Source organism: Berghia stephanieae, chromosome 6 (assembly GCF_034508935.2).
Source record: "Berghia stephanieae isolate SIO BIC M18660-M18661 chromosome 6, UCSD_Bste_1.3, whole genome shotgun sequence".
Classification (NCBI taxonomy): Eukaryota; Metazoa; Mollusca; class Gastropoda; order Nudibranchia; family Aeolidiidae; genus Berghia; species Berghia stephanieae.
Window position 1 is genome coordinate 34032984 of NC_088365.1, and position 23184 is coordinate 34056167.

General features: G+C 35.0%; 1 protein-coding gene across 1 annotated transcript in view; it reads left to right on the forward strand.

Annotated features, from left to right (window-relative positions):
* The window catches only part of LOC144974923 (sodium- and chloride-dependent GABA transporter 1-like), a 43278-nt gene extending 22323 nt beyond the window's left edge, over window positions 1–20955 (forward strand). The window contains exons 7-16 of the mRNA XM_078918436.1: window positions 1638–1772; window positions 2750–2853; window positions 4410–4534; window positions 5403–5515; window positions 7857–7988; window positions 9068–9170; window positions 9975–10075; window positions 12029–12196; window positions 15215–15336; window positions 18580–20955. Of these exons, the coding sequence (XP_078774562.1) occupies window positions 1638–1772; window positions 2750–2853; window positions 4410–4534; window positions 5403–5515; window positions 7857–7988; window positions 9068–9170; window positions 9975–10075; window positions 12029–12196; window positions 15215–15322 (1089 nt within the window). The 3' untranslated portion in view covers window positions 15323–15336; window positions 18580–20955. The remainder of the gene's footprint in view (window positions 1–1637; window positions 1773–2749; window positions 2854–4409; window positions 4535–5402; window positions 5516–7856; window positions 7989–9067; window positions 9171–9974; window positions 10076–12028; window positions 12197–15214; window positions 15337–18579) is intronic.
* The last annotated feature ends 2229 nt before the right edge of the window (window positions 20956–23184 follow it).

The following is a 23184-nucleotide window of genomic DNA, read 5'->3' on the forward strand; positions in this document are numbered from 1 at the left end:
ATGTACAAAAGAAAACTGAATGAGAAAAATGTTGGCTGTATCGTAATGAATGTGACGATTTTCCTGTAGCTGGCAAGGAGAGGGTTAAATACTGACAAACGGGAGGAAATTAGTTGGCACGTCTAGTCGGTATATACGTCAATATGGAAGACTTTTGTACAGGCCCGGGTTTCTAGTATCTTAAGTATTCGTTTTGAACGGACCCTTATCGTTTTTTTCGATACTGCTTTTAGTCAGTTCAATAGAATATTAATCTGTTTTGGTTGACAAGCAGTTTATTTAGTTCAAAAATGACAGTGGTCGTATGTCGGGATGAACTAGATGGATAAAATTGAGTAAAGTGGCTAAAATATGAAAAGGGTAGTTGATTTAATAAGGAGAGATTCTTAATATGTCACAAACTAAAATTTTGTAATTATGGTTATTTAGGATTAGGATTATACATCCTAAGGAAAATGAGAACATTTCAAGTAGGGAAGAAAACAATGTTAAAAGTTTATAACTCATTGATTAGAAGTTCAATTGCGTTTCACTGCACTATATGGTTTGGCGGATGCGGACAGAAATAAATCAAAAATTTCAAAATAATCAAAGAGGCAGCAAAAGTAATAAACCATCCTCTTGATGGCGTAGAAAGAAATCATGAAAAAAAAATCGAAAGAAAAGGATTCGCAATTATCAACAATAAACAAAGATATCTTATACCATAATTCAGTATTTTACCACCTGGGTGAAGGTTTTGTCATATTAAATATAGAACTAGCAAGTACAAATCACCGTTCGGTCCATCAGCAATAAACATGTTTAATATTTCATTTGGTACAGCTAAACTAAGGACTGACAAGTTGATTGATTGACTGATTGATTTATTTATTGTCAGATTGATTGACTATTTGATAATGATGATATGTAATGCCATATTACCACAAATGTAACAAATTGAAAATGAATTGCAGCTGTCTATGTGGTGCGTGTAAGCGTGTGTGTGTGTGTGTGTGTGTGTGTGTGTGTGTGTGCGCGCGCGCCTGAGAAGAGGGGAGGAAGAGAGATATAGAGAGAATAATTAGAAAAAAGTGAAGTATCCGTTAAAATCTCATAGTTATAATTAACATTATAGTAAGTGTAACTAACTGTCAAATTGCCACATTTATGGACAATAATGAACTATTATTATTATCATTATTATTATTATTATTATTATTATTATTATTATCATTATTATTATTATTATTATTATTATTATTATTATTATTATTATTATTATTATTATTATTCTGCTATGTGGTCTTGTTGTATGACACTCGATTTGGAATCGGAAGGTCGTGGGTTCGAGTCCCGGTCTGGACGGCGCAAAGTTGAAACCTAGGAAAATGCTCTTTCCCCACATTCTCTCACGGTTCTCAAATGCAAATTGAGTACCTGGCCGTTAACAGCGTTGTCTTTCTCAGAGTAAAATTGTAATAAATACATAACAGGTGGCATGTCTCGTCCTAGATGATATGTGATGCTGTTATCTAAGGACGGGCTCCTTGTTAAGCGCATTGAGCACGTTTAGTGGATATTGCGCTACAATGCTCAGGCTACTACTATCACCACTACGTCATGATAACCTTCTGATTACTCAATTCCTTTTCCAGGTCGTATACGTCACGGCTATCTTCCCTTACATCCTCCTGTCTATACTCCTCGTTCGCGGGGTTACTCTTCCCGGTGCCTCCGATGGAATTCGATTCTACATCACACCTCGGCTGGAGGAATTGGGGAAATCTATGGTTTGTATTAATTAGGCTATTATGGTGATGCTTTTACGACATCGATATGATGGTGATGGTGATGATGATGACGATGATGATGATGATGATGATGATGATGATGATGATGATGATGATGATGATGATGACGATGGTAATGAAGGTGGTGGTGGGGGGGTATTGATGATGATGATGATGATGATGATGATGATGATGATGATGATGATGATGATGATGATGATCATGATGATGATGATGATCATGATGATGATGATTGTATTAGTAATGGTGGTGGTGGTGGTGGTGGTGGTGGTGGTGGTGGTGGTGGTGGTGGTGGTGGTGGCGGTGGTGGTGGTGGTGGTGGTGGCCGCGGTGTTGAAGGAATATTGATAACGATGATGATGATGATGATGATGATTATGATGATGATGATGATGATGATGATGATGATGATGATGACGACAACGATGACGATGATAATGCTGTCATACTGGACTAGATGGTGGAGTAAATATAGGTTGGAACTCCGTTGTCAGCATCTCATTTTTAGCAAGAAACTTAGCCCCTATCGTTCTCTTTATAATATTTCTGATCTGTGGCTAACGCAATAGTTATCTAGGTCTCCCTTTGCAATGATGTAAGGCGAATACAATAATAACGTGTGCGGCTATGTGGTCTAGTGGTATGACACTTTCGGATCGGAAGGTCCTGGGTTCGAGCCTCGCTCGGCGCATAGTTGAGTCCTTGGGGAAGGCTCTTTACTCACATTCTCTCACCGTACTCAGTGTAAAATGAGTACCTGGTGGTTAACAGCGTTGTCTCTGTCCGAAAAATCTATAACATCGCCTAACAGACGTCATGTCCCGTCCTAAACATTAAATGTTGCTGTTGGCCAGGGACCCTTTGTAAAGCGCTTTGAGCACATTTAGTGGATATTGCGCAATATAAAAGCTCAATATATATTTTTTATATAATCAAACCTCGTGTTCTTTCTGCAGGTATGGGTCGACGCAGCCTCTCAGATCTTGTTTTCATATGGGATTGGTTTAGGGACAGGAGTTGCCCTTGGAAGTTACAACAAATATCATAACAATGTTTACAAGTTGGTCAATGATTTATTTTAGAATGATTTATTCCGACGTACTTATTAGCAGGTCTGATAACCGGATGCAATCACGGGCTTGCTTTAACATTGTTGTAATGTTCACTGTTTTTGTGTTGGTTGGAGAGTATTTCCATTACAACCATGAGCCCATAACAAACTGGATTATCAGACCTGCAAAAAAGTTCATGTCGGTTTCATCAGAACAAATTTCACATCCTCAAATCTTCATACCTACCCAAGACAAAAATATTTTGTTTTCACTCTAGCACAATAGTAGTAAACTTTTGCTATACCTACTTTTTAGCTCTATCATAAAGTGTTAATTGTTTTATAAACTATTATATTAATTTTTGTTTAAATTTTGTGACGTACAAAAGCTATTAAAATGAGAAAAATGTTGGTTCTATGGTAACAATAAATGTGGCGATTTTCCTGCCGGGAAGAAATACTGCGGACGAACACCAACATCTCTACCATCAACACTAAATGCCGACCTGCAGACATACCAATCTACTCAAATCAGCACCAGGAGAATTTGTATCTTTACAGCTACAAAAAACTATTCCATCAAAACTAATGACGGAAAATGATCTGCTCGCTCTTAAAACGTTGGCGGCACAAGACAGGTATACGTGGAAAAATAAAACTAAATTAATTCACGGCAAACGTCCTTGAGACTGCGTATCCAATATAATACTTATTTGGTCAGGACGTGTGGAACATCCTGGAATTCCCATTCTTATTACTTGCGTGGTTGTTACTAGTGAAACCAAACATACTATTAGGTTGAAATCGGCTTGTGTTTTGGATTCAATTATTCGGTTAGTAGTAGCCTGCAACCTTTTTAGTCTTGTGGTGTTCGAAATAATGCGCTTGACGTCAAAAGCAAAGGCATCTTTTACTTCATCAAATGGAAGAAACGATGGACTAGATAAATGTCTCAACCACAGTCCAATGTCGCTGTCTCCTAGATTTTATTCTTGAGTCAAACCAAGTTTGTTTGATTTTTCTTTTTTTTTTCTATTTTGATTTGTGTAGTTTTTATTTTATAAAAATTAAGTGGGTTATTTTTTAGTTGTTCATTCGGCGGGGGCGGGGGGTTCTATGTTTTACTTTCCTTTTTTCAATATGCCTCCACTTACTATGACCAAGGTGAAATAGACATCGATAGAATCAATTGAAAGCATTCATTGGGAGGTAAGTCACGGACATTGTTTCCCATGTACAAAAAGACGTTCGTTCAATTAAACTCCAATTCGTATTGTTAAAGTAAAACACAAACAATGCCACAGACAATTTTCGTTTTCGTTTTTTTTTCTTTGCTTGGCAGTATTAGTGTATAATGGGATGTAGAAAAGACAACAAATGATAAAATTGTGTTATATTACCATCCCATTAATGCAGTAGCAAGTAATGAAGTATTGGTTTTTATTTGTTTCATTCCAACTTATGACTTTTTAAGAATTACTGGTAACGATTGGATATTTTCAGATAAAAATGATTTGATGATATTACAACTACATGCTGATTTACTCAAATATAATCTTCCACAGAGATGCAGTTCTTATCTCATGTCTGAACAGCAGCACCAGTGTATTTGCGGGGTTCGTCACCTTTTCCATTATAGGATTCATGGCGCATGAGCAGAAACGATCGATTGATAAGGTAGCAGCATCTGGTAGGTCAATACTAGTTGATAATATACAAGCTGAAATCTATGTTAATAGCATGGCTTCTTTTTCTTTTCCTTTTTATTATTTTTTTTTAATGGAAAAATGTCGGTTCTACCCATTTTAAAGTGAATTTGAGCAAGTCAATGACAAAATATAATATAAATCACAACTAGACATGTCTTCATTGCTGTTGGTCCCTAATCTAATGATACCAAGATTTATCACAATGAAAGTGTCTAAAATTGTTTCCTCAGTCACTATCAATTTTTTTGATTTTTTATAACAAAGTTATAATTATTATTATCGTTTTAGAAGTATAATTGGTGTTCTTTTAAATCCAGATCCAGCAATGTGTTTAGTCAACTAGAATACAACTCGGTCGCCATTTCATACAAAAACCTACTTTTTGGATATAACACATAGGCAACTTGGTTGTCCTATATTAAAATATGATCTTGGTTATGCTCTTCATACAAGGACAGTGTTATCGTTTTTGGAAGTCTTAGCTTCTTGTTTTGGGAAAATCTGCTGTAAGATATATACATCGTTGACGGAAGGGATAGAATTTTGCCACGGCCACCATAACCACCAACATCACCAACTACCAACATCATCACCATCAGGTCCACCACCACCACCCACACTAACCAACACCACCACTACCAACATCATCATCATCACCATCATCATCGTCGTCGTCATCATCATCATCACCATCATCATCATCGTCGTATTTATCATCATCATCATCCTTATCATCATCATCATCATCATCATCATCATCATCATCATCATCATCATCATCATCATCATCATTATTGTTAACCCCATTTCATGTGGCACCATGACCATTACAACGGAATGTATTTTCAGGTCCGGGACTTGCTTTCCTGGCGTACCCCAGCGCCATCACCCAACTTCCTATATCACCCCTATGGGCCATTATGTTCTTCTTGATGCTTCTCATGTTGGGCATGGATAGCCAGGTTTGTTAAAAAATCGCTCACCGCTTTAACTATATCAAACAGCGCTACTGTTTGTGCATGTTTAAAAAGAACATCAATATTCTATAAACGACATGTAATATTCGCCGTGAGAGCGAGTGGTCGTATGCATTGGCATTGCATTGTGGCTCAAGAGATCGGGGATTTTAACTCGCTTCGGGCATTTTTCAGGTTCTTGCCTAAGATGATTATATTAACCCCTAATGTTCTCATTTTCCCAGACGTTTGATGCATAGATTATCTTTATCTTATTCTCTTAGTGAATTTCTAAACGACGGAATTTGACGATGTCACGCGTAATTTGTTTTCTCCTTTGAATTTGCTGATCCGAAAATACTTCAGAATGCCCTCTCAACACCAATACGGTGCAAATAAAGGCAAATGAAAGAAAGAGTAAAAAATCATTTAACAGAAATCCCCCCTGCACCCCCAAAGAATAATTATCCAAAGCCTGTTTTTCCCTGCCCTGTCTCTTCCAACCCCAAAATATTATGGTCACAGAGTAATAATAGCGAAATTAAAAAATGAAATATACTAGGCTTCCCTGAAAAGTCTTGACGCCAATTGAATAATTCCAATATCTCACTGTATATATTATACATCAAAATGTGCGTAATTTATTCTTCTATTTGGTCACCAAATTTTGTTGGCTGTTTTATTTAAATTTATTTTATTAGAAAGAACCCCAACTCCAACATGTCGGTCGAAGAAATCACAGACACAAAAATAATATGCAAAAATGAGCGTGCTGTGACTGAGTTCATAACTGCAGAGACAGTCATAAACGGCTGAATCGTGTTTATGGTGACTCGTGGGTATTTGAACAGTTAAAATATGGGTTATATTCTTTACTATAACCGATGCTGTCTCTACCAACATCAATGAGCAGACCAGCAGTGGTCGTCCACAAAGTGCATCATCCGCAGCAAATCAACCCCAAAAAATTGACGAAATTAATCGTCGTAAAAAAACAACAAAAAACAATCTAACATTTCACAATGGCTTGGAATTTCATAAGGTAGAGTTGGATTTATCGTTCGAGAAGTCCTGTGCCTGTTGGATATCGAGAATGTTGACATGAAACCATGATCATATTTAAAGAATTTTTCTTGAAGTCGTGGAATACTCCCCCTACATTTCTGATTTAGCTCCAAGTGACTTTTTCCTTTTCTTAAGACTTAATATACACCACAAGTGGGCAAATTTTGGCAGTGATGGCGAGGAGCAAGCGGAGGTGACTCGATGTTGTCGAAGTTTAACACGTTAATTCCTCTTTGACGTTACGTAATCGCTGACGGCTCTGTGTGGAGGGGATCGGTGACAATGCTGAAGTTTAAAATAATAAACGGAAATGACATAAACCAGGCTTTGTTTTTATACCTTCGTATTTATTATATTTTTGAATATACAAGAGCGGCGTACGACTATTCAGTCTACCCGTGTATATTCAATAAAGGGGTCTTGTTGATGTTACCTTAAGAGCCACTGAAAACGTTTCATTTCCTATTTGAGATTGTCGCCATACTTTGTGACTATTGTGTTGTTGTTGTTGTTGCTGTTGTTTTTGCATGTTCGTGCTTGTGTGTGTGTGTGTGTGTGTGTGTGTGCATGTGTGTATGTGTGTGTTAGGAAAAAGTAGACGTTGCTGCCGACCGTTTTTAAGGCACCCAAGGCTCCATCAGGAAATTATGAAATGCAAGGTCATTCGATGAAGATCCAGAAGTTCAGTTGCATAGGATACGTTTTGACAAGAGTTGGAGAGGATCACATTCAGTATCCCCATGACATAAGCTATTCGCATTATCTACGTCAGCCAGCTTGGACGCACGTGCTCTGCTAGGACTTTCCTGGCAGATAAAATCTTGCTGTAATGTACAATGAATTCATATCTGCAAAATCCATGCTAAACATTCACAATAAGCGTTTGAAAATTGTAATAGAAATTGCTAATACCCCAAAATCGTTGAAAAGGACTGGTGTGGTCTAGTGGTATGACACGACTGGCCACCTGTAGGTTTGAGTCCTCGTTTTGGGCCGCAAATAATTCAACCCTTTATTCACAATTTCTCACCAAATCCTAGTGTGAAATGATTGTCTTGTCGGTAAACGGGTTGTTTCCACTAAAATGAAATAGAAACGTTGCATTGCATGCTGCATATCTTGTCCCACATGTTCAATGTTGATTAAGCGCTTGGGACCCTTGGTGCGTAAAACTCTTTGAGAAAATATAGTAGATATTGTGCCGTCTAAAAGATTAACTCTATACAAGAACAACATTATTTAATTGCAATATGATGATGTGATACCACAATTTTTTTTTCAGTTTTGCACCATGGAGGGTTTCTTCACCGCCCTTATTGACGAGTTTCCAAGAACTCTGAGGCGACATAGGGAGTTATTCATCGCCAGTGTCTGTTGTGTCTCTTACTTCATCGGTCTCTCCATGGTCACTGAGGTATATCATACATTTTAAACCCACCGTCTCAAAAGGATGGCGTTCTGTCTGAATCGTGGTAAACTTATTTGCAGGTCTGATTTCCCATGTTATTACGGTCTTATTGTCGTAATGGAAATACTCTCAAACCAACAAAACAATATTGTCCATCATAACAATGTTAATACAAGATCATAATTGCTTTCGCTTATCAGGCCTGAAATTATGTGCTCGTAGGATTGGATAAATTGTACCCTTTAAAGTAAATTTAGAATAAAAGTGATAAGAACTACGAAATTTGAGTCTTTTGCAATATAAAAAAAAGTTGTTTTTATTCTCCACCATAACGAGAAGAATTGAATCCCAAGGTTCTTATCAGTATTAGTATCTATAAAATCCAATTCCAGCACCTAGTTCATTTCGATATGACATCGGTTTGAGACGGGTGGTCACAATGACATCATAGACTTATTGATCATAAGTATGCGGCTATGTGGTCTAATGGCATGACACTCGCTTTCGGATCGGAAGCTCCTGGGTTCGAGCCTCGCGCTCGGCGCATAGTTGAGTCCTTGGAAAAGGCTCTTTACTCACATTCTCTCACCGTACTCAGGTGTAAAATGAGTACCTGGTAGTTAACAGCGTTGTCTTTGTCCGAAATTTTGTCATATTGCCTAACAGGCGTCATGTCCCGTCCTACATGTTAATTGTTGCTGTTGACCCCGTGTAAAGCGCTTTGAGCACATTTAGTGGATATTGCGCTATATAACGCTCAATTCTAATTTTAATCTAAAAAGTAAAGAAAAACAAATGTCAATCATCGTATACGTACTTCAAGGCATATATTTCTCTGTCATAAAATGGCTAGTAACGAATGTCAGATAACAGAACAGGCTGTTAATATGTGAATAACCGTTTCCATTATTTAAAATTAATGTATTTTGAAATCATCTGCACCGGTAAAGGCGAAAAACGAAACCAGAAACATCATACTATATAAACAAGTATATAAATGACTATAATAAGAAAAGAATAAGTTATATCTTTTTATTTCATCTTTTCATTTCCCCCCCCCCCCCTCCCCCAACATCACCCTTCAGGGCGGCATGTATGTCTTCCAGATATTTGACTTCTACTCAGCCAGTGGCATCGCAGTCTTGCTGCTTATCTTCTTTGAATGTATCGCCATCTCTTGGTCATACGGTACGTTGGCGTCTATGCCATCAACATTATAAATGGCATCGTCATCATAAATGAATGTTGTTACAATCACCATAATTGTTAAAGTCGTCACATTCACCATTGTTATGTTCCAAAAGTATAATGATGATGATGACGATGATGATGATGATGATGATGATGATGATGATGATGATGATGATGATGATGATGATGGTGGTGGTGATGATGATGATGATGATGATGATGATGATGATGATGATGATGATGATGATGATGATGATGATGGCGGTGATGATGGTGATGATGATGATGATGATGATGAAGATGATGATGATACTAATATTAATAATAATAATAATAATAATAATAATAATAATAATAATAATAATAATAATAATGATGATGATGATGATAAATAATAATAATAATAATAATATAATAATAATAATAATAATAATAATAATAATAATGATAATAGCAATAATAATAATAATAATATAATAATAATAATAATAATAATAATAATAATGATAATAATAATAATAATAATAATAATAATAATAATAATAATAATAATAATAATAATAATAATAATAATAATAGTAATTATTGTTATTATATATTATTATTATTATTATTATTATTATTATTATTATTATTATTATTATTATTATTATTATTATTATTATTAAATCAATTTAGATCGACAAATACTATTTTTCTCTTCTCACCTCCCCAACTCTCTCTCTCTCTCTCTCTCTCTCTCTCTCTCTCTCTCTCTCTCTCTCTCTCTCTCTCTATCTATCTCCCCTCGAATTTAACCAGGTGTGAACCGATTCTATGACAACCTACGTGACATGTTTGGTTTCTATCCTAATGTCTTCTGGAAGTTATGCTGGACCGTTACTACACCGTGTATCACTCTGGTATGTATGTGGCACCCGATCTTGGAGTCTTCCACCCCGGCATTGTTTTTGTGTAATGTATCTTGAAGGTTCATTTCAGGGCATGCATCTGAGGCGCTAAATAGTTTATTGTTTGATTGACTCTTGTATATTATCCATCATCTTGCTCTTTTCCTGGCGCGAAGACTTCCCTGCTTAATTAAGGATAATGTTTTCACCTATGCAGCTATCCGGTCGTGTGGTATCAAACCAGACTTCGGATCGGAAGATCCTGGGTTTGAGTGCAGCTCTGGGCGGCGCATAGTTGAGACGGCTCGTTACACACAATCTTTCACTATATGCAGCTGTAAAATAAGTATATATATATATATATATATATATATATATATATATATATATATATATATATATATATATCATCATCATCATCATCATCATCATCATCCATCGTGGCATGTACTCTTGAGTCAGCTGTCTCTACGAATCACGATCCTCTGCGGTGCGCATGAAATCTGTGTTGCTTTTCAAGTCACATTTGGCCATTCTTCGGTTATTTAGATAAGTCATTCTTGTCTTCCTCTAGCTCTCTTTCCTTCGATCATCCCAGATGTTACCAACTTTTCTATTCCTTCTCTTCTCCACACATATCCCAGAAACCGTAACTGCCTCTTTCTGATGTTATCGATCAGTATTCTTCTCTTTCTCACCTTCTCCAACACTTCCTCGTTCGTACACCTATCTGTCCATGATACCCTCAACATTCTTCTATACACCCACATCTCAAATGCCTCTAACCTCCTCGTACATTCTTTGTCAAGCGTCCACGTTTCACACCATTATAAAAGGGTACTTATAACATATGTTTCTACTACTTTCATTCTGGTCTTCAAGTTTAGGTTGTTGTTTGACACAACTGGTCGCACTTTATGGAACACGTTTTTTGCTATTGCTATTCTTTGTTTTATATCCTCTATGTGACGTGCGTCATGGGTGATGATAGTGCCTAAATATTTGAATTTCTTTACTTGTTTGATGGTCTCTCCTTTGCTTAACAAGTGGAAGATCATGTTGTTGTCATTCTTTGAGACCACCATACATTCGGTTTTCTTAACATTTAGTTTCAGGCCCATCTCTTCACTTTTGCACACCACTATATATCTAAAATTTTCTGCACGTGTTCTGGAGAGTAGGCTATCAGAGTACCATCGTCTGCGTATCTTATGCTATTCATATTCTGCCCTCCAACGACGACGCCTTTCACATCTTCAATTTCTTTGAATATTATTTCACTATATATGTTAAAAAGGTCCGGTGATAAGACGCAACCTTGTTTTACTCTAGAACGCAACAGCAATGAATATAAAGAAGCTAATCAGATTATAAATCGTGAGTTTAAGAGAGCAAATGAAGATTATATTGAACATGAATGACACAGAATTGAAAGACTAAAACAATCTGACACCAAACAATTCCACAAGTCAATACAAGATCTCAGTGGAATACGACCAGCCGTGGTAAGAAAATGCGTTAAAGACGCAAACGGTAATATACTTATCGACAGCAACGAAATTTTGGAACGTTGGGCAGTATACATAAAAAATCTATACGCGGTGACAAAAGAGGGACGAGCTTGGATAAAGAAATCTTTACTGTGAACACGGTGATTATACGAGAAGAAGTAGAAGCTGCTTGTAAAGAGATGAAAAAGGGGAAAGCGGTAGGCCAAGATAGTTTCTCAATAGAATTGATTGACGCCCTCGACGATCTGGGAATAGACATTCTGACAAAAGCCTTTAATATATATATATATATATATATATATATATATATATATATATATATATATATATATATATCAGTGTGTGTGGGTGTGTGTATGTGTGTATAATTGTCTGAATGTGTATATGTTTGTATGTGTATTGATACTATGCTAATGTTTTCAAACCCGCAATCAATACTCGTCTTCCTCACCAGGGTGTGGTACTGTTCAGCATCAGTCAGTTTGAGCCGATAACATATGTAGGCTACAAGTTCCCACACTGGGCTCATGCCGTCGGAGGTGTTCTCGGAATGTCTTCTATCTCATGCATACCTCTCTACATGATCTACAAAATTCTAACGACAGAGGGATCAATGAGACACGTAAGTAAACTATTTCAGGCAATCGGTAGCCGATGAGAACGCAGCGCTTTTTCGATACCACAGACTTTTGTATTACGATACAGCATGTAGTTATTCGAATAGATAGAGCAGTAAAATTAGGTGCCCCAAACGTAAACAAAGGTCTAGAAGCACATGGCAAACCACATGTTCCTGTCTTGACAGCTCACGTTCCAATGTAAATTATAGAAAAAAACAACCTTTAAAATTTGGCTGTTAGGTGGCAAAAGAAACACATATTCCTAAATACTCGATCATGCATCAAATAATGTCTAGATATGGATATTTTATGGAACAAAAGGTAAAATTTATCAAAAGTTACAGTCTATCTATTTTTAGACCAGAGCAAATTATTGCGCTGGTGTGAACAAGACGAGAATTATTCGGAGCCTGGTTTTCAGAATAATTTAGCCTTATATTATTATTTCTGCAACTGTTAGATTTTATGTAAACATATTTTCAATACTGAAAGTGTATTGCCTACAACTCAAACTACAAAATTGGGAGACCTATATTGTGCGTAAATTATTCCGGTCCCTAACGAAAATCACTAGCAACTTGTTATTGTTTACGTTTGGGGCACCTAATTTTACTGCTCTATAGTTGTGGCAAATCATTTTTCTTCATTTTTCTCATTGTAATCGGTACTTTTAATAATCGGAATTAATCATTCAGTACCATGGAACCCATGAAGTTGGAGTTTATATAATGTTTCTGTGAACAATTAGTCACAATAAATGGGCGCTATTCTTTGGATTGGACAACTCTATAGCAAAAAAAAAAAAAGAAAAACAAAAAAAAAAACAACCAAAAAAACAAAACAAACAAAAAATAATAAAAAAACAAGCAAACAGCAACAACAACAAACTTTTCGCCCGGCCCGATATATCCAACAAACTTATCTCTTTTGGGTAGCAGAGGCTTTAGAAAAACTTCTACTGAACCAGGGACCGATACCTTTGTCTATGAGTCTTGTTTTCTGTCTGTCAACGAGCCATCTGGAAGTCCGAAAGATAAACTATGTCTGTGACAGCATGTCATTTTCTTCTGGAATGACAAACGGTCCAGAATTTGAGAGACTGACACCACACCTTGAAGTTTCGGGTCTAATACCTTTTATTTATTTTTTTCACAAGTCGGATAGCATCTCAATCAACCGATTTATTTAAAGTAGTATTTTTTGTGGCCAAAATGAGAAAATTGTATTTTTACTACTGACTTTTTTTAAAAAGCCCACATACCATTTGGAATACCTACCGAGTAGGAATAAGAGAACTCAACGACATCGGACACGTCACGGCATAATTCTTTTTAAAGATATCTTTCTCCGCGTGCGGGTACTTGCTTTCCCTTTTCCTTTTTTAAAGCATCTGTTGTAAGACGATATGTGCAGCCAAACATAGTGAATTGGTTCTGTGCGTCGTGTACATAATAATATATACATATTATTTGTCTTTGTCTATTTTTAAACGTTCGCTTAAAACATATCTGTTTCGATTTTAATAGATGGTATGAGAAGCAAGATAGGTTTGGTTTGTGTTGTGTGTTGTGTGTGTGTGTGTGTGTGTGTGTGTGTGTGCTCTGTGTGTAAATGATTATGTTTCAGCCAAAGTAATTTGTAATTTAAGCGCTTAGAGTCTGGTGTCTCGGAGTTATAGCGCTATATAAGTTTTCAGCATTATTATTATTATTATTATTATTATTATTATTATTATTATTATTATTATTATTATTATTATTATTATATTATTATTATATATATATATATATATATATATATATATATATATATGCAAATAAGTACACGTCGGTTCAGTGGACTATTAAAAAAAATATAGGTGATGCCCGCCATTTTATAGTTGCAATACTATTGTAAAACATCCGAACCCTGGTCTTCAACCGAATCTTGGTCTCGAACCACGGGGTTGAGAAAATGAAACTCTACAAATTCGAAGAGAGTCACTCCATCCCAACCTTAAACGTCAAATCAACCAAAACCCAACACTTATTTCCAGTATTATAACTTGACTTTTAAAGACGCCAAAGTAACAGCACGCGTTATCTCAATTGAATTATAAACTGTGTGATAAACACTGCTAATATTAATGCACTGACACAACTCACAGATGTCGGGGTCCGATCGCTCGGTTGGTGGAGCACGCAAAAGGACCAAAAACGATGCCGGGTGCAGTTGAGATGTTTTCCTAATCCCCGCTTTGTCCACCGAGAAGTAAATCTGGTGGAAAGTACCTTGCGATAGACTAGCTTCCTATCCAAAGGGTAGCAAGCTATTGTTCGTTTCACGCAATAGCAACCGGGATAAACTCCGGCTCCATGGGCTTTATGGCTCTGAACGACAACTACTTTACACAGCACATAGTCAGTCTGTCAGTGATTGCATTATTTTTGTTATCAACCCAACGATCAAGCATTAAATGGCATCAAATATGAACGGAGACAGTTGGGTGTGTCCGATATGAATTACAACAAACAGTAATCAACCAGCTAGGTAGTCTAGTAGTTAGTAATGTAAACATTTTAAGAGAGGTAAAAAGATTCTCTACATCAAATTGGCCGAAAGAATACATGTTTATGAAATGTTTGGTAAATCTGAATCTTTTGATAACAGAAGAAATATTATCATTAAAATATTATCCCTCGATTCCACATTGGAATCGAGTAAGTGAATCTTTTCCTCCCATTAACCGATCGTAATTTAGTCGAAACAGGATGATATGTTTGCTTTCTTTTTGACAGACGCTAAAATGATCATTATGGTTCCTAAACACACTCCCCTACAAACAGACATGCCTTGATACTTACTCAATGGGAGGGCTTATTCTAAGAACGCGATTTCAATATCGTGAAGCATCCAAATTTATTCAATTAGTTGTGAACAAAATAGTTTCCTCTTGTCTCATCAATTATTTACTGTAATGAAATGCTCAAATTTTAATGTTCTATGCCTATTAAAACCCCCCCCCCCCCCCAATTCCTCAGCGTTTCCGGGTGTTGTTCCGACCCCAGACAGACATTGATACAGTATCACGACCACCTCCTTATTCCGCCATCCCAAGGACTGTAGGAGATGGAGCTATAAATCTGTAGTGTAGATTATCTTGGTATGAAAAATATTATATTTATTGTGTTATAAGCAATTATGGCGATCACAATAGAATCAAATATATATATAAATATACATAAATAGTCAGAATATATATTAATATTATATGGATATGTCGAGAGACATTCCACAGACAGGCGCTTTGTCATAACTTTGTTTTTAAGCCATCAGAATACTGATGCTAGAAAGACAAATGTGGAAAATTCGTCAGCGCTCAATCACAGCCTTTAACTTATAGTGTGACATTTACTTAAATATTACGTACAAGGCGACGATCTTCCAAGCTAAGTAAAAAGGGAGTTTTGGTCAGAAGTGCTCAAGGCAACAAGTGATTTCATTGGTTGTTCTCTAGAATGAAAAATAATATTATGTTATCGTTTTTAGACAGCCATTTCTCACTATATAATATCCATCAGAATATAAACGTTTAAGTTTACACATAGTTTTGTGTGTTGGTATGTTATATCCGGCTGACGGTTGTTATGATTTTTTAGCTAAACGCATAACATCAATGGAATATGGCTCACTTTCTTTCGGCAGTCATCGCCTTGTATTTTGATGTTTTATTTATTTATTTTTTTTGGAAAGGGGGGGGGGGAGTGTCAGGCTAAGAGTTTATCAAATCAGGTTAAGGAGCAGGCACTGTTTAAGATAAAGATATGAGAAAGTGTGTATGAAACAGTGTCATAACCTCTATGGAGTAATGGTAGCACGTCTGACCGATAATCAGGAGGAATGCGGTTCGATCCCCAGTCGAGCTAGGCTGATTTTTTTGGATGGTCTTGTACTTGTTTATTTTTCTTTTTTGCTTTATCTTGCACTATTTCATACACACGTTCTCGGATCTTTGGCCATGAGTTTACTCAGCGACGGGTATAATGCCTCCAAAGTGTCTGTTGTGACAGCAACATCCTCATGCATTCTGTGTGGATGTGTATGACCTCTAAAAAATGAATGAAGTTGACGCCACTCATCTCTTTGTGTAGTTTTTAGACCGCCAAAGAGGTGATAAATTCTCACTAAGTTATCTCTAATAAATTATAAATCTTTAAGATTACGCATAGATTTGTTTGTTTGTTACAATTGTTTTACTAGGCAGAATAAATGTGGACATTTGACTTGACCATTGACGACTATAAGTAAAATTGGAGTTGTTAAAGGCATCAAGTGGTGTTCGTTCTTATCTGGCTAGTAAAAAAGTATAAGGGAAAAAACATTACTGGTAAACTATTGAGCCCTTTTAAAAGTGTAAATGTTGAATAAGATCGTTTGTCGCTTGTCTTCGCACAAAATTACGCATGAAAATATCCGAAATAGACGTCATCCAATCCAGGTATTTGTCGCAGTCGCAAGTTATCTGTTGTATATGTTGGGGTGACTTGGGCTGGAAAATGAATCTATAGACAACAATCTGAAACGTTGGTAAAATTAACTTGATTTTTTTATTGAGGGAAATGAGTGTAGACTCTCTGGGTGTAGAAAAAAAAAAAGCAATAGATTCAACTTCTTATTCTTCAAATAGATTTACTCAATCAGACCACATTATACTGTCATTGTAAATTTCCCAAATAAATAAATAAATAAACATTATTTTACTGGACATCATTTGTGACCAGCCGTCTCGAAACGGTATTGAGTTAGGATGACCTGGACCCTGAAAAGTTCATATAGAATCAAAATGATAAGAGATGTGTGCTTTGGGCCTAGCCCATTGTAAGTAATTGTATCTATTCTCCACCACGAGGAATAGAAATTAAAACTCCAAGTTTTATATCTGTGGCTATAAATTCAGTCTCCAGCACCTGGTTTGTCCGGACATAATACCGTTTTGACACAGAGAGTCAGATTTGGTATCATAATTATTTTGTCCAAGCAACAAGGTGTATTGCCTATTGAATTATATGTATATATGTACCTCATCTCTCGATAGGTGTATTCTGTAAATAGAATAGTAAATCAATCGGCATCAACAAAATCAAGAATGGGTCAGATTGTTATCACTTAACCCTCTACTTACCACCTACAGGAAAATTGTCACATTTGTTACGAACACAATAATGTATATACAGTTTTCTTATATAGATTTATTTTCTACATCACAAACTTTGAAGAATGATCTTTTTAATTAATAAGAATATAAAGTTGTTTTGTAGAGAGATTGTTTGAGTTTTAAAAATTTTGCTTGGTCAGCGTGCCGTTTTGGGAAAATACTGGAAATAATCGGTAAGGCGAGAGTTAAATGAAGTCAGTGGCTTGTCCCTGCTCCGACTTCCTCCACTCGGTTCCTTTAGTAAAAACTGTGTTATCTGTCACGTACCTATCCTAATCAAATGTCACATGACAAATATATGTTAGAATTGTTTACCTTGAAATCATGTTTCATTATAGTGGAATCATTTTGTGTCTGAACATTGTTTTGAACGTAATATTAGCCAGTTAACTGTCGTAGGTAATCTGGAAAACACGTATTCAAAAATTTGGCCAGAAAACTCGTCCTTCACATATGGAGCGACTTAAATTATTCTCATCTTGGCAACAAAAACCAAAAACGGGGACCTCGCGAGGTCTTCCTTAAGTCCCAGGTTTGAGAGTCTTTGCCAAGATGAGGGTCATTTAAATAGATCGATATTTGAAGGACGAGTTTTCTGGCCAAATTTTTAAATACGTTTTTTTTTTTCAGAGTACGGCAGTTAACGGGTTAACTGGATGTAAGTCAATATAAGAATGTGACCCATCTCAAAACGATATGTCGACCGGAACTTTTTGTGCCAAAAACGGATCTGAAAATTAAAGTGACCAGAAACGCGAAATTGGCGGGGTTGTTTGTCACTTCTATAAACCACGTTTATTGTCCTCAATAAAATGTAATATATAACCTTAATAATATGAACCTCACATTATATATGTTGGACAATAAAATCAAATTTTAGCATCTTAATCAATCAGACATAACAGCTTTTAGAGGCGGTGGCTTACAAAGTATATGTTATACTGATGTAACTTCATAATATAATAATATGGCATTTATATCGTGCATTTTCATCACTGTGTGATGTGCAATGCACTTTACAAATAAATATACAAAATATACATAATATATACGAGATATAAAACGAAAATCACAATGATATCAATAGCAGTAGTGTGTGTAATATCGTCTCAATATTGTGAAAAAATAACGGTAAAAAACCTTTTTAACATTGATTTAAAACTATTAATTTTGCTTCTCTTTTCCTTCTAGGCCGGTCATTCCACACAAGGGAAAAGGGTAAAGGAACGGCCGTCATAAAATGTATAATATATAATTGTTTCTAAGAGTAAGCTTCGTTTTGTCAGTCGAGAATCGTAAATTCCTATTTGATACGTATATTTCTAACATGCTTATAATGTAGTCATTGCTTCATCAATAATATAATGCATGGTAATGTCAGACTACGACTATGAATTCTTGTGGTATGATACTCGCTTTTAGATTAGAAGGTCATGGGTTTGATCCTTGCTTGACGCATACATAGTTAAGCCCCCGGAAAAGGCTCTTAACTCATATTCTCTCACCGCAATCAGGTGTAAAACGAGTACCTGGCCGTCAAAAGAGTTGTCTATGAAGGAATAAAGTGTAATACCGCCTAACAAGCTACATGTCTAGTTCTGAATGCTACATTTGCTCTCGGTCAGGGATCCTTTGCAAAGCACTTTGAGCAAGTTTAGTGGATATTTCGCTATATAAAGGCTCACGTTTTTTTATATAAACTTAACTCGACAGATCAGCATAGATTTGTCGTAATTGTAATTTCACGCTTAGTCGATGTATCTATTAATTATGATATAATTCATCGTGGAAAATACCAGCCTCTTGATTCTTGCTGAGTTTTAAGTTGTTTTGCATTTTTTTTTTTTTTTGGGGGGGGGGGGGGGGGGGTACAAAAAAAAATCCTACTTCCGTGGTTGACACCATGGTCACATAGAGCACAATGATGTGGCAATCTTTTAGCGGACTCAGGAAACCACGGTTTCGCTTCTTTTTATTATTCTTTTTTAATGTTTTGTAGTTGTACATTGTAAGAATCATCGAAAAGAAAACCTGACACAAATTGATGAATATTGTTTTCAACATCTTCCATACCACCAACTTCGTCAAGGTTCCAATCTAGCCGTAACACGAGGCGTTCCGTATAAGGCAATTAAAACATGGATTCCTTAACTATACAGAGAGATAAATAAATATGGCCCACTGGCTCAATTCGTATCATGTCGGTGTGTATCATTTGACGAAAAGTGAACTAAAATTTTTTAACGATAAGATATATTCAATTGAACTTTTTGGCAAGCTTTGAAACTAAATTAATTGTCGGTTATAAAACAAATAACTGTAATCTAGCTCTTAATCATTTCGACTACAAATTCTATGTTCCTTATATAAACAAACGCGACATGATATACTGTTTTGAAACGACGGGTCACCACAAATGTCTTTGTGCCCTTTCTTTGTATTACTGGACAAATACCACCAAGCTTTTAATCAATCATAATGACAAATTAGGGAGCAGGCACGGGTGTAAAATAAAGACCTAAAAAGTGTGTATGAAACAGTACCAGGATGTTTAGGCTTTTTTCTCTGTTTTGTCTGGCACTGCTTCATGCACACTTTTTATGTCTTTATCTTAAATGCAATGGAATCCACATTGAGTCAACATTTTTAAAGTCAACTTCTGCTTAAAGTCAACACATTTTCTGGGCCCAAATTTTGTTCTTTATCTAAGTGTGTCTTTTGATAATGGATAAAGCCAGTCTTGCTTAAAAAGTCAACAACCAATCTCTCATGTCCGGTGGTGTTGGCTTTATCACGATTATAATGTAAATTATAACATCCAGTGCATTGCTAGTTTAGTCTCGCAGAATTTTGTGGTCATAATTTGTTCCCCTTAGATGCTTGCTCACTGCTCTCTTGAAATAGTCGGTGCTATTAAGTCCACGACACACTTGATGTTATCATATATAACACTATAAACGTCTAGTTTCTTGTTTTTCAACAATTTACAATTTTCAGTGTTTTATCAAGCACTGTTTGGAGGATCGCATGGATGTAATCAATGTAATCTGTTATGTTAGCTTTATTTGTAAACGTTCAATTAAAGTAAACTGAGAAAAAAAATCTGAAATGGAATTACATTCTGCTTATAAATGTTTAAAGATTATCATTATATGCATTACTTGACGACAGAGATTTTGCAAGAGCAATGGTGACGATGCTGATTATGTTGTTGAGGATGATGATGATGATGATGATGATGATGATGATGATGATGATCATGATGATGATGATGATGATGATGATGATGAGGATGATAATTTTGGTGGTGGTGATTATTATTATTATTGTAACATTGTGTATTTATAGCTGGATGAGTTTTAAAAACTCTTAAATTTTACATTTTTATATTTTCATATCTATAACATAATATTGTTTAATTTAGCATGTCGAATGACTATACATCAATAAACATTTATTTCGTTTTTGATTGATTGTGTAGATTATGAACTTATCTAGTACCGTACTTAGATGAGATTTTTTTTATTATTAATGGCATTGCTATTATTAATAAACAACAAAATCCATTGTGTTGTTTTGAGTTTTTCCTTCTCAAGTCGATCGTCTTTGAATGACTAAAATGAACTCTTTTATGTAGAATATTAAAATTTGGCATCCCATCAACTATTCAAAATAAAGCATTAGATCGTAGAATTTTTAACCATCTCCTTACCATCTATAGCAAAATCGTCACATTTGATAAGACACAATATACATTTTTTCTTATTCAGATTTATTTTGTACACCACAATGATCTTTGTTTAATTAATAAGAACACAAAGTTGTTTTGTAGAGAGATTGTTTGAGTTTTAAAAAATCCATTTTTCCGCTGGTTAAGCCTGCCATTTTTGGGAAAATACTGAAAACGATCGGTTCGGAGAGAGTTAAACAAATTAAATCTTGTCTATCGACAAGCTTTAAAAACACGTACAATTGCGCGTTTGTTTTTATGAGTTTTACGGCGCCGCGAAACGATGTCATTAAAGTCCCAGTAAAAAAAAAAAAGAAATAAGTGGGAATAGTCTTATATATGAACACTTGTTGGAAAGGAAAATTTGGTGCCATAGCCCTTATATTCAGGAGTCTGAAGCGATATAATTTAACTCTCTCCTTACTGACCGTGATCAATTTTTTTTTATTGAAATGTCACACCAACACACAAATTAAATCGTTGAAGTCAAATTTATAAGAATGCTAACATGCTATATAGCTCTACATAATTTTGATTTTTAAAAAAGCCTTACAAATATTTTTTTTCACAAATTTTGTGATTTATAAAACAAATCTGAATAATAAAACTGTTGTTTGTATCGTAACAAATGTGACGATTTTCCTTCAGTTGGTAAGGAGAGGGTTAATCATTTTGAGGACACAATGGGTTAATCAAGTCTATATTATATTTGTGACTATCGCGATTAGATGGGATTGACAAAACCTGCTAGATTTACAATTAAAGCATCCGAAAGAAAAAGTAAGACCAAAGGGAGTGCTTCAAATATTTTGTTAATTTAAAGGTTTATTTTTAGGCAATTGTCAATATAACTCATACAAGAATATAATATTTCCAATCAACAAATCAAGAAAATAAAATCAATAATGATGAAAAGCAAACAATAATAATAATAATAATAATAATAATAATAATAATATAATAATAATAATAATAATAATAATAATATAATAATAATAATAATAATAATAATATGATGATGATGATGATGATAATAATAATAATAATAATAATAATATATAATAATAATAATAATAATAATAATAATAATAATAATAATAATAATAATAATAATATGTTTTTGTTTTTATGTTTTTAAGGGTTTTACGGCGCTTGCAACACATTTAGGTTATATCAGCGCCAGTACAAAAGGAAGAAAATGGGATAGTAAAATGTTCTGGAATTACAATTAAAGCACCCAAGAGAAAGTAAGACAAAGGGGAACTGGGATCAAATAGGGATAAGATGTAGATTTCCAAGAGCATACCACCAATGTACTTAATTTGAGATCACCTATGTCTCATCCGGACACAAGCACAAAATCCAACAAAGAGGAATACACTCAAATGCTTACATTATAAATTCAAAATAAAAAATATAATAATACATAACAGAGAGATGATTTACAAGGAAAAAAATATCATCTCCCAAATCAATAACTATGCATTTGACTGTTTCCCTCCCAGTCAAGGACTCAGGCCATGGCCAGGACAAAACCAAGTAATCTCACACCAAGACAAAGACAGAAAGCATGTTGGAAAACAGATATAAGAGGATAGAAGACACAGTATGTACCTCCCTGCCCACTGTGGAGGTAGGGAACCCCACCCAGTAATAATAATAATAATAATAATAATAATAATAATAATTAATAATAATAATAATAATAATAATAATAATAATAATAATAATAATAATAATAATAATATAATAATAATAATAATAATAATAATAATAATAATAATAATAATAATAATAATAATAATAAATAATAATAATAATAATAATAATAATAATAATAATAATATTAATAATAAATAAATATTTAATTAATAGATTAAGTTTTAATAAATTGAATTATGAATCATGAGAGAGAAAAAAAAAACACAAACAAAACACTTGACTAATACTACTACTCCTACTACTACTACTACTACTACTACTACTACTACTACTACTACTACTACCACCACTACTACTACTACTACTACTACTACTACCACCAACCACCCCTGCTATAAACTATA